Genomic DNA, 13091 nt, shown 5'->3' with positions numbered 1-13091 from the left:
TTTTTCGTCTACACTTTTTCTCTTTGTTGTTGTTCGCAAAAACTTTCTTTTCTAAAACCAAAAATAATGATGACAATTTATTTGTGAATTAGTTTTAAATTGAAGTGTTAATGTTGCTGCTACCAATATTTGTCAGGCTTTATATAGTAATGCCGCCAAGTGCAAATAATCTGAAAAGTCCGCATTTGTTGTTATTGTGCACGGGTTTGCCTCTTAATGCCCAAACAAAACACTTTACTGTAAAGCTTAACAATTTACCCAAAAAAACTGAAAGAAATGAATGAATGAACGACCGACCATCATTTTCATCACACGGTTGAGATGAGAACTGTTAAATATACACACAAACACATGCTTTCATATACATATAAGCATACTCACATATACAAATATACATTTGCACCAAATTGATAAAGTGCAGTTGAGCAAACAAAGTTTTGTTATTGCAGCAATATTTTCTTTTCTACTCAGCAACGACGGTCTAGTGGCATGAATAACAGGACTTAAAGAAAATATTGTGTGTTCTAGCCCTGCAGTTCGGGGGTGCTGTATTCTGGTTAATCCTTCAAACATTATTTACAGATTTTACTTTAATTACTCAGAAAAACTTGTTACTGCTACGGATTGTTTTTTGTAAAGTTTTGAATAAAGTTCCTTTTTTTAAAGTTTTCAGTGACTCCTCCCTAGATTATTAGGCCACTCAAATTAACAAATACATTTGCGATAAATACAAACTAAAAGGGTACATTGACATTTAAAGTTGCTGGGATCTAAACCCGCTACATACACGTTCAACATTTACTCTATACAGACACAAGTTCGCCATTTTGCTTTCTTTTGTTCAATTGTTTTGTTTCGATTTGCTTGAGAGTTGAATGTTGTGATTGTAGCCATTTGTTGAAAGCAAATTGTTTAAATTCTCTAACCCTCAAATGAAATAATACTGTGGTACAGGTATAGAGTTGGTGACTAGAAAATAGTTAAGGATTAAATAAATTTTCGTTTAGTTTTAAGCGTAGAATAAAACAGTCAGGGTTTTCTTAAAGCCTTGACGTTTTTAATAACAGAACAATATAACAGGGGTGGATAATTTATTATTATGGTACTTTTGGATGACAGAAAATACCGAAGTAGGTTCACTCAAAAGACCATTGACTAGTCAGTAGACAATAAAATATTCCACAAAAGACTGATCAATAGATTAGACACAGACTTGTCAATAGACTAGCCCGTCATGGATCATTTTCATTATTTTGCTAAAATAACATGGTCACAGCCTGCATTACACAGAACCATGTACTAGATTAGTTTTGGACTAGTTATTTTGCGTGTACTCTTTACACTCGTGTGCAATTTTTGTAAGGTTAGAATAGATTTACTCCCGTAGACGGCTTTTAGTTTGTCGTTGGTTGTATTTGGTATAATTTTATTAAGTTTTTTTTTTGTTGTTCTTAAAAATATACATTGTTCAAGAACCGAGTACAAGAATATATTTTAAAACTAACATTAATGTGGTTGAACCAAATACTATGTGAGAAAACATTAGTTTAACAAATTTGCTGATTATGTTCAAATATCACGTTTAACTCTCCCACCAAGCCCACATTTTCATGCACGAATTTTAATATTTTAATGGAAATTTAATGTTATTTTCTCTCTTCTCTCTCCTCAGATTGCTACCAATAATTGCACGGCACGTTATCGTACTCTAAGTGGAGGCATTGGAGAATCACCCTCTTTGTCACCCAGTCCTTCTTCGGATTATGAAGATATTGGAGCTACACGTGCATTACCACCCAGTCTGGCGGCCAAGGCTAAAAAGAATGGAGCTGTGGCGACAAAATCAAATACTATGAGCCAAAAGGCTACGGTACATCATGTAAGTGGGAAGATTTTTAAATAAAATTATACAAAAATTTTAGAAATCAATACGCAATATGAAAATGGTTTTGAAACAATCAACATTAACAAAATGTTTGTTCTTTTCGCAGTGAAGCAAATTCTCTAAGATTTAAATTTTCTTCTCTACAATTGTCTTACAAATTGTTTCTAAATAAGACGAATAATTTTTAACTAACCCGGAACTCTGTTCAATACATTTTCTTTAACATCTAATTTCTCTTAAAACTTTTGTAAATAAAAACAAATCTTAATCAAATCATATTTCAAGTACATATTTGTTTAAAAATTTATTAATTATTTACTTTACTGCTAAACATTTTAAACTTTTCAATTTTTATTTTTCTTAAAAATAATCTCGGTATTTCCTGTCGAATAAAAATTTTCCCCATGAAACCTTCAATATTTGCAAAACATTTAAAGCTCCCTTTTAACCCTTAGGATCCATGAAAAAAGCAAAATATAAAGTTTAAAACCATTTATTATTAATTATTGTTTGTTTGTTTAGATTAACCAACGATGCGTATATTGGTTTTTGAACTTTCTAATGATGATTTAAATATAAAAAAACATAAAATAACGAACAAAAACAAAAGTATAAAAACAATCAACCAAAACTAATATAAAAAAATTATTTTTTTTTTCTATATTCTCTTTTACTTTTCTTTCTTGCTATTTTTTGCGAATAATCTTTATGCGCCCTTGGTCTCACTCACATAAACTTTCATTTGTACAATAATTGACTGTGTACGTCAACTTTGTCTGGGTCGCCTTAAACATGAACGGATGGATGGATGGTTGACTGTTGGTTTGGATGGAATGGTTGGAATATATATATTTATGGGGCTGGATGACTGAATCAATGTTGCTGTAAAAATGTGTGTATTTGTATGCGTGTGTTTGGGGGAAATGAAAAACTTTTAATAAAACAACTTTAAAATCCACATCACAATTTTGAAAAACTTTGACTTGTGCAATCCTTGCTTATGCCATGATACTTTTACTACAACTACGACTATTTGCTTAAACTTCATGTTCCTGTTGCTGTTGCTTCAATATGGGCTGTCGTTGATGATGCTGTTGTTGGTATTTGCTGTAACCTCAGACTAACGAAATGCGAAACTCACCAAAGGAAATTGGCACATTTAATGAGAATGGCGTGCGAAACTTTGTTGCCACAAAGGATACTTCAAGGGATTTTAGCAATTCTCAAGATAATACAGATCGAGGAAGTATGAGTGATCAAGCCTTTGCTTGTTCAGCAAGTTCGGTCGAAAGTTTACCCAGTGCTTCCGGTTCAAGTAAGTATAAGTAGTTTTTGTTGTAGCAAGTACTTTATACATAAACATATAGTTTTAACTTTAGACAAACAACATACTCTTGCTCCTTCTTTCAACAAACATATTGGGTCTATTAACAATTGTAATAGATGTTTGGAAAGCTGCATCATAAAAGCATATATGAGGAGTAGTGAGTGCTTGGGTTGGGCTAAATTTGCCTTGTTATTTTGTTGTTGTTGTTTCAATTCAGTTGATGTTGCCATTATTTTGTTGTTTATATACAATGTTCTCTTGTTGCTTATTTTAGTTGTGTGTGTGTATTTTTTTGGTAGTTGGGTTTAAGTGGTTTTTTGGTTAAAACTGTGGAAATTTTTGAAAACTTAATGAATTTTTAATATGCTTCCGGAATGTTTTAAGCCTTCGTGCATGCATACAAAAAACTCACCCATTCACTAGCAAACTCCCACTCTTAAATATACAAACAAACATAAAGACATTAAAAAGCAATAGAAACATGTTCTATGCATATACATAAACGTACTTAAAATATTTCTATGAGTGTGAGTTTACTAATGCACAACTATCTAGACTTTCAACAGTATTCATTTTCTCTACATTTTTTTGGGGTAATTTTACGTTTAGTGAGTGTTGGTAGAATTGCTACGTGTGTATTCCCAAGAGAGGGATGGAAAGTTAGGAATTTAATGTGCTTTCATTCCTTTGTATGTTTTAAGCGAAAACTAGAAACTCTATTAATGAACAAAAAACTTTATTTCTTCAAGTATTTTCTTTGAATAATCCACTAAAACAACTAAAGCAACTTCAAAAAAAGAAGACCGAAATATACAACACACTTGAAATTTTGCGACAAAGCAAAAAAAAAAAATTTTCTTTCCCTTTTTATATACCCTCAACTATGAGTATGTTGATTTAACTTTGAAAAATTGATGAACATTTATTTTCCACCAAACTTAACTTTTACAGTAAAAAAAAAAAAAATTTATAAAAAATTAATTAAAAATATTTAAAATTGTTTTTCTTTAACAAAACTTTTTATATTAAACATTCTTTTCTGTTTTGTTTTGTTTGTCAAACACAGGCACTCAAGCTTTAGTACGTCCAGGCAGTCCACAAAGTTCCATATCCACAGATGATCGTACCTCGTTAGCACCATCAATATGTAAAGCAAAAGCACTTGTCGACAGTATGGCAAATCCTTATGATAAGGATGCACTTAAATTTAAGGTGAGTATCAAAAATCAAACGACAAAATCTTGCATACACACAAACACAATTGCTCCTTAAACTGTAGATAGATATAAATATATTTAAATAAAAGGACAAAGTAGTGGAAGTATATAAAAAATAGTTTTTCTTGTAAGACTAGACTAAAAATATGTACTAGTTGAGAGTTAAAAAATGGCAACAACTTTAATATTATTTCAGTAAAGCAGACATAAAGAGTTTTTTATACAGTAAAAGCTTTTAGATGAAATTTTGATTTGTTTGATTTAATCGAAACAGTGTTTAAAGCTTTAAAATTTTGTTTGTCTCAAATTGTTATCGCGATTCAAGTATTAAAGCATTTATTAAAATGTATGTTTGTATGAGAGAGCTTTTGAGAAAGCTTTTTTGTTAAATTCAAACAATAATATTCAGTTTTAGAGCTGCGAAAGTAATCACTTGGCTACTCATTTTAAGCTTTGTGAAAGCTTAATTTAAGATAACTAAAAAGTTGAGTTTTGTTTTCAAATTAACTTCTGAAAGCTTCCAGCATTCTTTTTTGGCTGAATCTAAACCGGTGTAAAAGCTCTTCCTCTCGCACCCCCCCCCCCTGTAGTGACGAAAGTTATATATATTTATATGTATTTGTAAATACAAATATATATCTTTATTTGAAATAAAGATTTTACCTGTCTGTCCGTCTGTGTTTCCGGTTAACAACTTAATTGTTATAGTGCTGAAAGACGGACATACTAGGGTCTAAACGACTGAACTAGAAACGTGGTATTTATCTGATGTGAATCATTGACCATCTTACTTTTCAGTCCCAAATCTAGTAGGCTGATAAAAGCTTTTCATTACGTACATATTTCTGACGTCAGCAAGTAATAATTTCCCACTATCTAAAGTTCTATCGTCTATCCTGTGAAAATCAGATAGACGGACACAGTAGTGTACAAAAGACTGGACCTAGAAAGCTGTAATTTGACACACACTTACAATCCCTGTTAGTGGCTTCATTATATTTCTTAAATCTTAAATTTACTTCCCCCTAATATTTTCACACACTGACCAACAAAATGGTCTGCAGTAAAGCTTCAATTTAAGAATAAAATACCTTTAAGCCTCAAATACTATTATATTTATGAGCTTTTACTGTACTTTGCAATAAACCTACATGCATACAAATTTATACATACTAGAACATAATACATCTTATGAAAATCCTACTTAAACGGATATTTTTTTATTTTATTTTTCTATTTTTTTTTTGCCTTCTTTGAGACACCATCATCATACTTCATTGACTTTATGATGGATGTTCTTTCCGTGTACTAAAGACGTAAAATGTTTTTTTATATGTATGAGTGTTTTATACTCCTCAACTTCTTTTCATCTCATTGATAATGATGCTATAGAAAATATTACACAAACTTATATACAAACCTGCAAATATATCGACAAAATATTATAAATTTTTGAAGGAATGTGTTTGTGCGAGTGGAAGTAAAGTGTTGCGAAAATATTTTCCAACTACGAGGCTAAAATCGTATATATCTATGTACTTTATATACATATAAATTGTGTCCTTTTATTTCGTATATACACCATCATTTGCTTTATTTATTTTACTAACTTTTCGTTTTTTTGCTTTATATTTTTTTATCCTCTTATATTGTTGCTGCTGTTGCTTTATAGAAAGGTGACATAATCGACGTGTTGTCAATGAACGCTTCTGGCATTTGGAAGGGTCGTTGTCATGGCCGTTTAGGTCACTTTAAGTTTATCAATGTTGAAGTGCTGCCAGATCAACGTTTAAAACATTCGCATAGTAAAAATTTAGCCGGCTTGACGGGTAAAGGCATGAGTGGTGCTCATACAACGGGTGGACGTCATCTCAATCATAATAATGGTCCTCATTCTGTGGAGGATTTATTAATGCGTATTGGTTTAAAGGAATACACATCCGTATTTGTTTTAAATGGGTAAGTTAATGAGTTTTTTGCACTCTAGAGTAAAATTCTTATGTCCTGTCCACTCATGCTCGTTCATATTGATTCGAGTTGGGGAAACAGAGCTGAAGGAAGAAAAATCCAAATCATCCCTTTTTTTGTTGTTTTAGTGTGCTAATGTTTGTATTCATTAATCTTATTTTTGTTACATTTTGTTTGTGTGTTTTTTTTTTCTCTCTCTGAATTTTTAGCTACGAAGACCTGGAACTTTTTAAAGAGCTTGAACCTGCTGATTTAGATTATTTGGGTATAGTTAATCCAGACCATCGTGCCAAATTGTTAACAGCTGTGCAGCTTTTACATGATATGGATTGCAGTAAGTTTTCGAAAATGATTTTCATTTCTTTTATTTTTTTTCTTCCTTTTTAAGTTTCCATTAATTTCATTGTTCATTAGAGACGTTTTAATAAATAATCATTAAAGACAGGCCGTTGATTGTTTAATAATAGGAGTAGAAGTAGTGAGAAGTTGTTGAACTTTAAGTTGTAATGAGATGTTTTTAAATTAAATGTAATTTTAGGAATAAAAAGTATAAAGTGAATCTTAAAATACCGAAAGTATTGCCATTTAGGGGAAAAATTAGCATTCTGTTAGCGAGCTTGTTCTTAGTTTAGTAAGAATGCATTTTAATCTCTTTCCTAGAAAAAGCTCATAAGAGTTTAGAGCTTTTTATGTGAAAAGCTTTCTAAATATTTTTATGTGAAAAGCTTATTAGAGTTTTGTATGTGAAAAGCTTTTTAATATTTTTATGTGAAAAGCTTATTAGAGTTTTGTATGTGAAAAGCTTTTTAGATATTTTTATGGGAAAAGCTTTTTAGAGTTTTTGATGTGAAAAGCTTGTTAAAGCTTTTTATGTAAAAAAATCATTAGAGCTATTTTTAAAAAAAGCTTCCTAGTAAAAGATAATTAGTTTACGAAAAGCTTTAGAGAGCTTGAACAATAACAGCCTTTTTTGTCCTCTCTATTCTATCAGACACAGATTTGTCTTGAATTACTTCAATGTTATTCGTTGCGAATTAGATTTTCTCTTCCACATATTTTTATACAAACTTACACTTTTCCTAAATGTTCTCCTTTCAGCTTCTAACTTCCCACAAACCGGTTCCGATGTTGATATTGCCGGTTCGAGTTCGGAAAACGATGAGGCTCGATTAAACAATATCAACAAGAAGCATGGAGCTTCACCCTTCGGACGAAGACATTTTCCCCGAGATTCTGGCTGTTATGAAGGATCTCCCGTGCCCACCTCTCAAACACCCACACAAACCTTAACCTCCACCGATGACAACAACAGTCTTGATGATGTGGTAACAAAATGTTCGAGTGAAATAATGAAAAGAGTCGAGAGTGCTCGAAGAATGAAAGATAATCCATTTAAAACCAACACCGCTTTAACCGGAAGAGTGGGTAAAAAAGGACTTTTGGGCACCGGTCTATTACCCGACGATACTTTAACACGTGGCGGCGGGCTAAGTGAGAAGTCTAGTGATTCGGGTGTTAGTAGTAGTTCGTTGTCTTCGGGTCCCATGAAAAATAGCACTTAACATTTGCCCACCATACTCGCCCATGAACTGCTATTGGGCGTGCCTATGTCTAGTAGTGGAGAAACTTTGTGTGGCGCCATATCGCCCACAACATCGGTGGCTTCAGCTGTTATACCTGGCTGCAGCAGTAGTACCGCAAACTATTTAAGATCTCTAGCCACCGATGAGAATACCTGCAATACACTGCCACATGTTACAAGTGCCAGTGCGGCCAGTGGCCAATTAAATGCCTCCACTACGGGCACGGGTTTGAGCAACAACTTACAACTGAATCGTAATCTGGTAATGTTACGCAATCATTTGCGCAAAAATACTAATAACATAACAGCAGGTGCAGCAGCAGCTGCAGCAGGAGTTGTAACACAATCTACAACAATTGGCAGCGGTAGCAGCACAAACATTACCACAGGCAGCAGTCGAGAGATTACAAAGGAACAATAGCCCAGTTCTATCGAAAAAATACTACAATACTTGAACATCATCAACATCAGTGTCAGCGTCATAAGTACGTATGTATTAAATTAACTTATAAATAATAAAGTATAAATAAAATCTCTATAAAGAAAACCCACATAAAATATATTTATACAATATATTGAAATTATATTTAGATAATAAACTAACTAATTTAAGTCTGATTCTTTATATATGATAAATTTATTTTGTTTATGTTTAATTTAAATTTAGTTTATCTTGATTTTTTCAATATTTAATCCTTAAGCTTAAACAAAATGCCACAAAAAAATAAATTTCTATAATTTTAAAAAGGGTGTAAATACTACACTTAACAAAATCTTATGTTGAAGGTTGAATATGTATCATTTCTATTTAATTTTTCTTTAGAAAATCATATTTTTTTTATTGATTTGTTTATTTTTAATATTTACCTTTATATTTAAGTTATTTTTTTGTAAAATTTTTGTTTCTATTCTCTTAAGACTTAATTTTGAATATAAGTAAAACAAAAAATGCTGTGATTCTTTAAATAGAAACAAAAAAATAATATTAAAAACAGAAAAAAATAAACAATTTTGTATAATGTTTCGTCGTTCAGTTCAAATGTACAGTGTATAAATATAAAATAAATTTAAATTATAAAAACAAACAATAAAAAAAAAAACGAAAAAATAACTAACTAAGCAATGCAAAAATATAAAACGAATATAAAAATACAAAACAAAAAAATCAATAAAATACAATAGATACATTTTTTAAAGTATTTTATATTAAATTATACTTTTCTCAGGTGATGGCATTTATGTATTGTATGAAAGTTTAAACAAAAAGTTAGAACAAAAAATAAATAAAAAAACTTGCAAATAATTGAAAATACACATACATACTCATATAACACACAAATAAACAAACTAACTACCCCCACCCGCCCTATTTTTACTTTTTTTGTACTATAGTATTTACTAACAACAAATTTAAAAGAAGTACTATTTCGAAATTTGTTTTCTTAACTTCTAGTTCAGATTTGGTTCAATTCTAGTTCAGTTCTAGTTCAGTTCTAGTTCAGTACTAGTTCAGTTCTAGTTCAGTTCTAGTTCAGTTCTAGTTCAGTTCTAGTTCAGTTCTAGTTCAGTTCTAGTTCAGTTCTAGTTCAGTTCCAGTTCAGTTCTAGTTCAGTTCTAGTTCAGTTCTAGTTCAGTTCTAGTTCAGTTCTAGTTCAGTTCTAGTTCAGTTCTAGTTCAGTTCTAGTTCAGTTCTAGTTCAGTTCTAGTTCAGTTCTAGTTCAGTTCTAGTTCAGTTCTAGTTCAGTTCTAGTTCAGTTCTAGTTCAGTTCTAGTTCTAGTTCAGTTCTAGTTCAGTTCTAGTTCAGTTCTAGTTCAGTTCTAGTTCAGTTCTAGTTCAGTTCTAGTTCAGTTCTAGTTCAGTTCTAGTTCAGTTCTAGTTCAGTTCTAGTTCAGTTCTAGTTCAGTTCTAGTTCAGTTCTAGTTCAGTTCTAGTTCAGTTCTAGTTCAGTTCTAGTTCAGTTCTAGTTCAGTTCTAGTTCAGTTCTAGTTCAGTTCTAGTTCAGTTCTAGTTCAGTTCTAGTTCAGTTCTAGTTCAGTTCTAGTTCAGTTCTAGTTCAGTTCTAGTTCAGTTCTAGTTCAGTTCTAGTTCAGTTCTAGTTCAGTTCTAGTTCAGTTCTAGTTCAGTTCTAGTTCAGTTCTAGTTCAGTTCTAGTTCAGTTCTAGTTCAGTTCTAGTTCAGTTCTAGTTCAGTTCTAGTTCAGTTCTAGTTCAGTTCTAGTTCAGTTCTAGTTCAGTTCTAGTTCAGTTCTAGTTCAGTTCTAGTTCAGTTCTAGTTCAGTTCTAGTTCAGTTCTAGTTCAGTTCTAGTTCAGTTCTAGTTCAGTTCTAGTTCAGTTCTAGTTCAGTTCTAGTTCAATTCTAGTTCAATTCTAATTCAGTTCTAGTTCAGTTCTAGTTCAGTTCTAGTTCAGTTCTAGTTCAGTTCTAGTTCAGTTCTAGTTCAGTTCTAGTTCAGTTCTAGTTCAGTTCTAGTTCAGTTCTAGTTCAGTTCTAGTTCAGTTCTAGTTCAGTTCTAGTTCAGTTCTAGTTCAGTTCTAGTTCAGTTCTAGTTCAGTTCTAGTTCAGTTCTAGTTCAGTTCTAGTTCAGTTCTAGTTCAGTTCTAGTTCAGTTCTAGTTCAGTTCTAGTTCATTTCTAGTTCAGTTCTAGTTCAGTTCTAGTTCAGATCTAGTTCAGTTCTGGTTCAGTTCTAGTTCAGTTCTAGTTCAGTTCTAGTTCAGTTCTAGTTCAGTTCTAGTTCAGTTCTAGTTCAGTTCTAGTTCAGTTCTAGTTCAGTTCTGGTTCAGTTCTAGTTCAGTTCTAGTTTAGTTCTAGTTTAGTTCTAGTTTAGTTCTAGATCAGTTCTAGTTCAGTTCTAGTTCTAGTTCAGTTCTAGTTCAGTTCTAGTTCAGTTCTAGTTCGGTTCTAGTTCAGTTCTAGTTCACTTCTAGTTCAGTTCTGGTTCACTTCTAGTTCAGTTCTAGTTCAATATGAAAATTATGCTTATTTTTTCCATGTTTTCTAAAACGAATTTCGGAATAGTGTTTTATTTTAATATTTAACTCAACTTTTCTGTAAATATTTGAAATGAAAATTTTATTTTCAAGCTGGTTTTAAGTTTTAATTATTTCTTTAAGCATTTTATTTTAATTGTTATTAGTAATATTTAAGAATTTTTTTAATTTTTATTAAAAAATTGTTTTAACAAGTAAAATGTAAAAAAAGAGAATGGTAGAGAGAGAAGGAGAGAATAAGTAGAAGATTACATACGTCCAATTAATTTTTATATAAACAATTTGTCCATGATTTTTATTTTGTAATTAAGCCATCTGGAGCAACACGAGAACATGAGTTTGTAATTTGCTTGATTTTTTTTATTCAATTCTATGAAAAGCAATAAAATAATGAAATGTGATATGTTGCAGATGCAAGTTGAAGGAATGAAATGAATGTTTTTTTTTTTTTTTTTAATATACTTTTCCTTAAATAGTTTCCCAGAAAAGGCTATAAAAATAATACATTTTATTTAGCCGTTTATGTACAATTTTATTTGATTTTTTTCTTGTTGAAATGAATTTTGTTTATTTTATATGAATAATGCAGCTATAGTGCATGCAAAAAGTAAATATACAAAATATTTGTTTTGATTGATAGGTGTTTAAAAATGTTCAAGTATTAATAATCTATAGAAATCTATAGAAACAGTAAACTGTTCTTAATAAAGATAATTGAGAAATGGAAAAGAATACATTTATTTCTTTAAATGGACATAATTATAAAGTTTGCTTAGCGTTGGGTATTCTCACCTTTTTAGTATATTTAATATAATAAATTTCTCATTACTTTTTGCTTGCACTGTAGCGAGGCAATTAAAAAGTTTAAAAAAATCAACAACATCATCATCAGAAACATACACACACAAACCAATAGACCAATATGATTGCATGGAAAAACTTAGTTTTTCTAGCAATTCTAGCGAAAACATATGATTCCTAAATATTGATATGAATATTTCAAAATGCAATTATCTACACAAAAAACCAACCATTTAAAACAAAAACAATAGACCAATTAAAACAAACTGTTGCCATTGTTTTTGATTTTCCTATTTATAAATATTTCAATTTTTAGTTTTTGTTTTCTAATAATTCAGAAATTTAGTTTTTTTTTTTTTAAGGAAGCCATTTAACAAGCTGCCAATATTTATAAAAAACAACTAGTTTCGTCAGTTTATTTTATTTGAACTTGTATAAATTTTTTATTAAAAGCAAATCCGTCAATAATTATTAAAAAAAAGTGAAAAGAAATACAACAAAAGTTTGAACAAAAAAGCCAAGTACGAAAAGCAATATTTTATGGGTTTAAAAATCAAATCAAAAAGTAAATAAAGAAAATTACTTATTTAAAGAAAATAAATATTGTAGATAAAATAATAATAATAATATTAAATGGCAAACTTAAGCTAAAATAATAAATAATGTAAATAAAAAAATTGTCAAATTATTATTAAACGAAAAAAGAAAATAATAATAAAATATTAAGCCATAAATACAATCAATGAGTAAATATTACTTACTTAAGGAAACAAAGTTAGCAATAAAAATATAATCAAAATATTTTAGATTAAAACAATTTATTATTATTATTTAAAAAAAAAAAACTATAATTACATAAATAAATCTAAAACGTAATACTATAATTTGCCACTGAAAAATAAAAACCGAAATCTAAGCAGAATAGTAATTAGTGAAAATATAATTTGTAAAAATGATAACGGAAGGAATGAAGGAACGAATTAGTTAGAGCCAGTGAGAGTTTTTCGAAAACATCTTAAACTTAAAATAGTTTTTAAGAATTTTTTTAAAATTAACATTTAATAATTCTTTATAAATATTACTATAAAAAAACAATTTCATTTATAAATGTATAAACAATTTTAAAAAGTAATAAACAAACTATAATTTATTTAATTTTTATTTTTTAACAAAACATGCATATAAATATAGCAAATATTAATTGTTACTTACATAATTATTATTATATTATTTTTAAATATATTAAAAACAAAAAATAAAAACAATTAGGGAATATAAAACAAAACAACAAAAAAACCTAAACGAAAGCAAATTTTAAAT

At 29.9% G+C, this 13091-nt stretch overlaps 2 protein-coding genes across 2 annotated transcripts in view; both read left to right on the top strand.

Moving 5' to 3' along the window:
• The window catches only part of LOC119603721, a 138656-nt gene extending 130659 nt beyond the window's left edge, over positions 1 to 7997 (top strand). The window contains exons 12-17 of the mRNA XM_037955874.1: positions 1673 to 1879; positions 3005 to 3200; positions 4279 to 4424; positions 6102 to 6388; positions 6607 to 6731; positions 7496 to 7997. Coding sequence (XP_037811802.1) covers positions 1673 to 1879; positions 3005 to 3200; positions 4279 to 4424; positions 6102 to 6388; positions 6607 to 6731; positions 7496 to 7959 — 1425 coding nt within the window. The 3' untranslated portion in view covers positions 7960 to 7997. The remainder of the gene's footprint in view (positions 1 to 1672; positions 1880 to 3004; positions 3201 to 4278; positions 4425 to 6101; positions 6389 to 6606; positions 6732 to 7495) is intronic.
• Positions 7969 to 9339, top strand: LOC119603725. Its single transcript, XM_037955880.1, has one exon. The coding sequence runs from the start codon at positions 8005 to 8007 to the stop codon at positions 8398 to 8400; it is 396 nt and encodes a 131-aa protein (XP_037811808.1). The 5' UTR covers positions 7969 to 8004; the 3' UTR covers positions 8401 to 9339.
• Positions 9340 to 13091: the final 3752 nt, after the last annotated feature.

Source organism: Lucilia sericata, unplaced genomic scaffold (genome assembly GCF_015586225.1).
Source record: "Lucilia sericata isolate MDLA Ls3-8-SP2 unplaced genomic scaffold, ASM1558622v1 Contig000331F_arrow, whole genome shotgun sequence".
In the NCBI taxonomy this organism is placed as follows: Eukaryota; Metazoa; Arthropoda; class Insecta; order Diptera; family Calliphoridae; genus Lucilia; species Lucilia sericata.
This window is presented reverse-complemented; position numbering and strand designations above follow the sequence as displayed.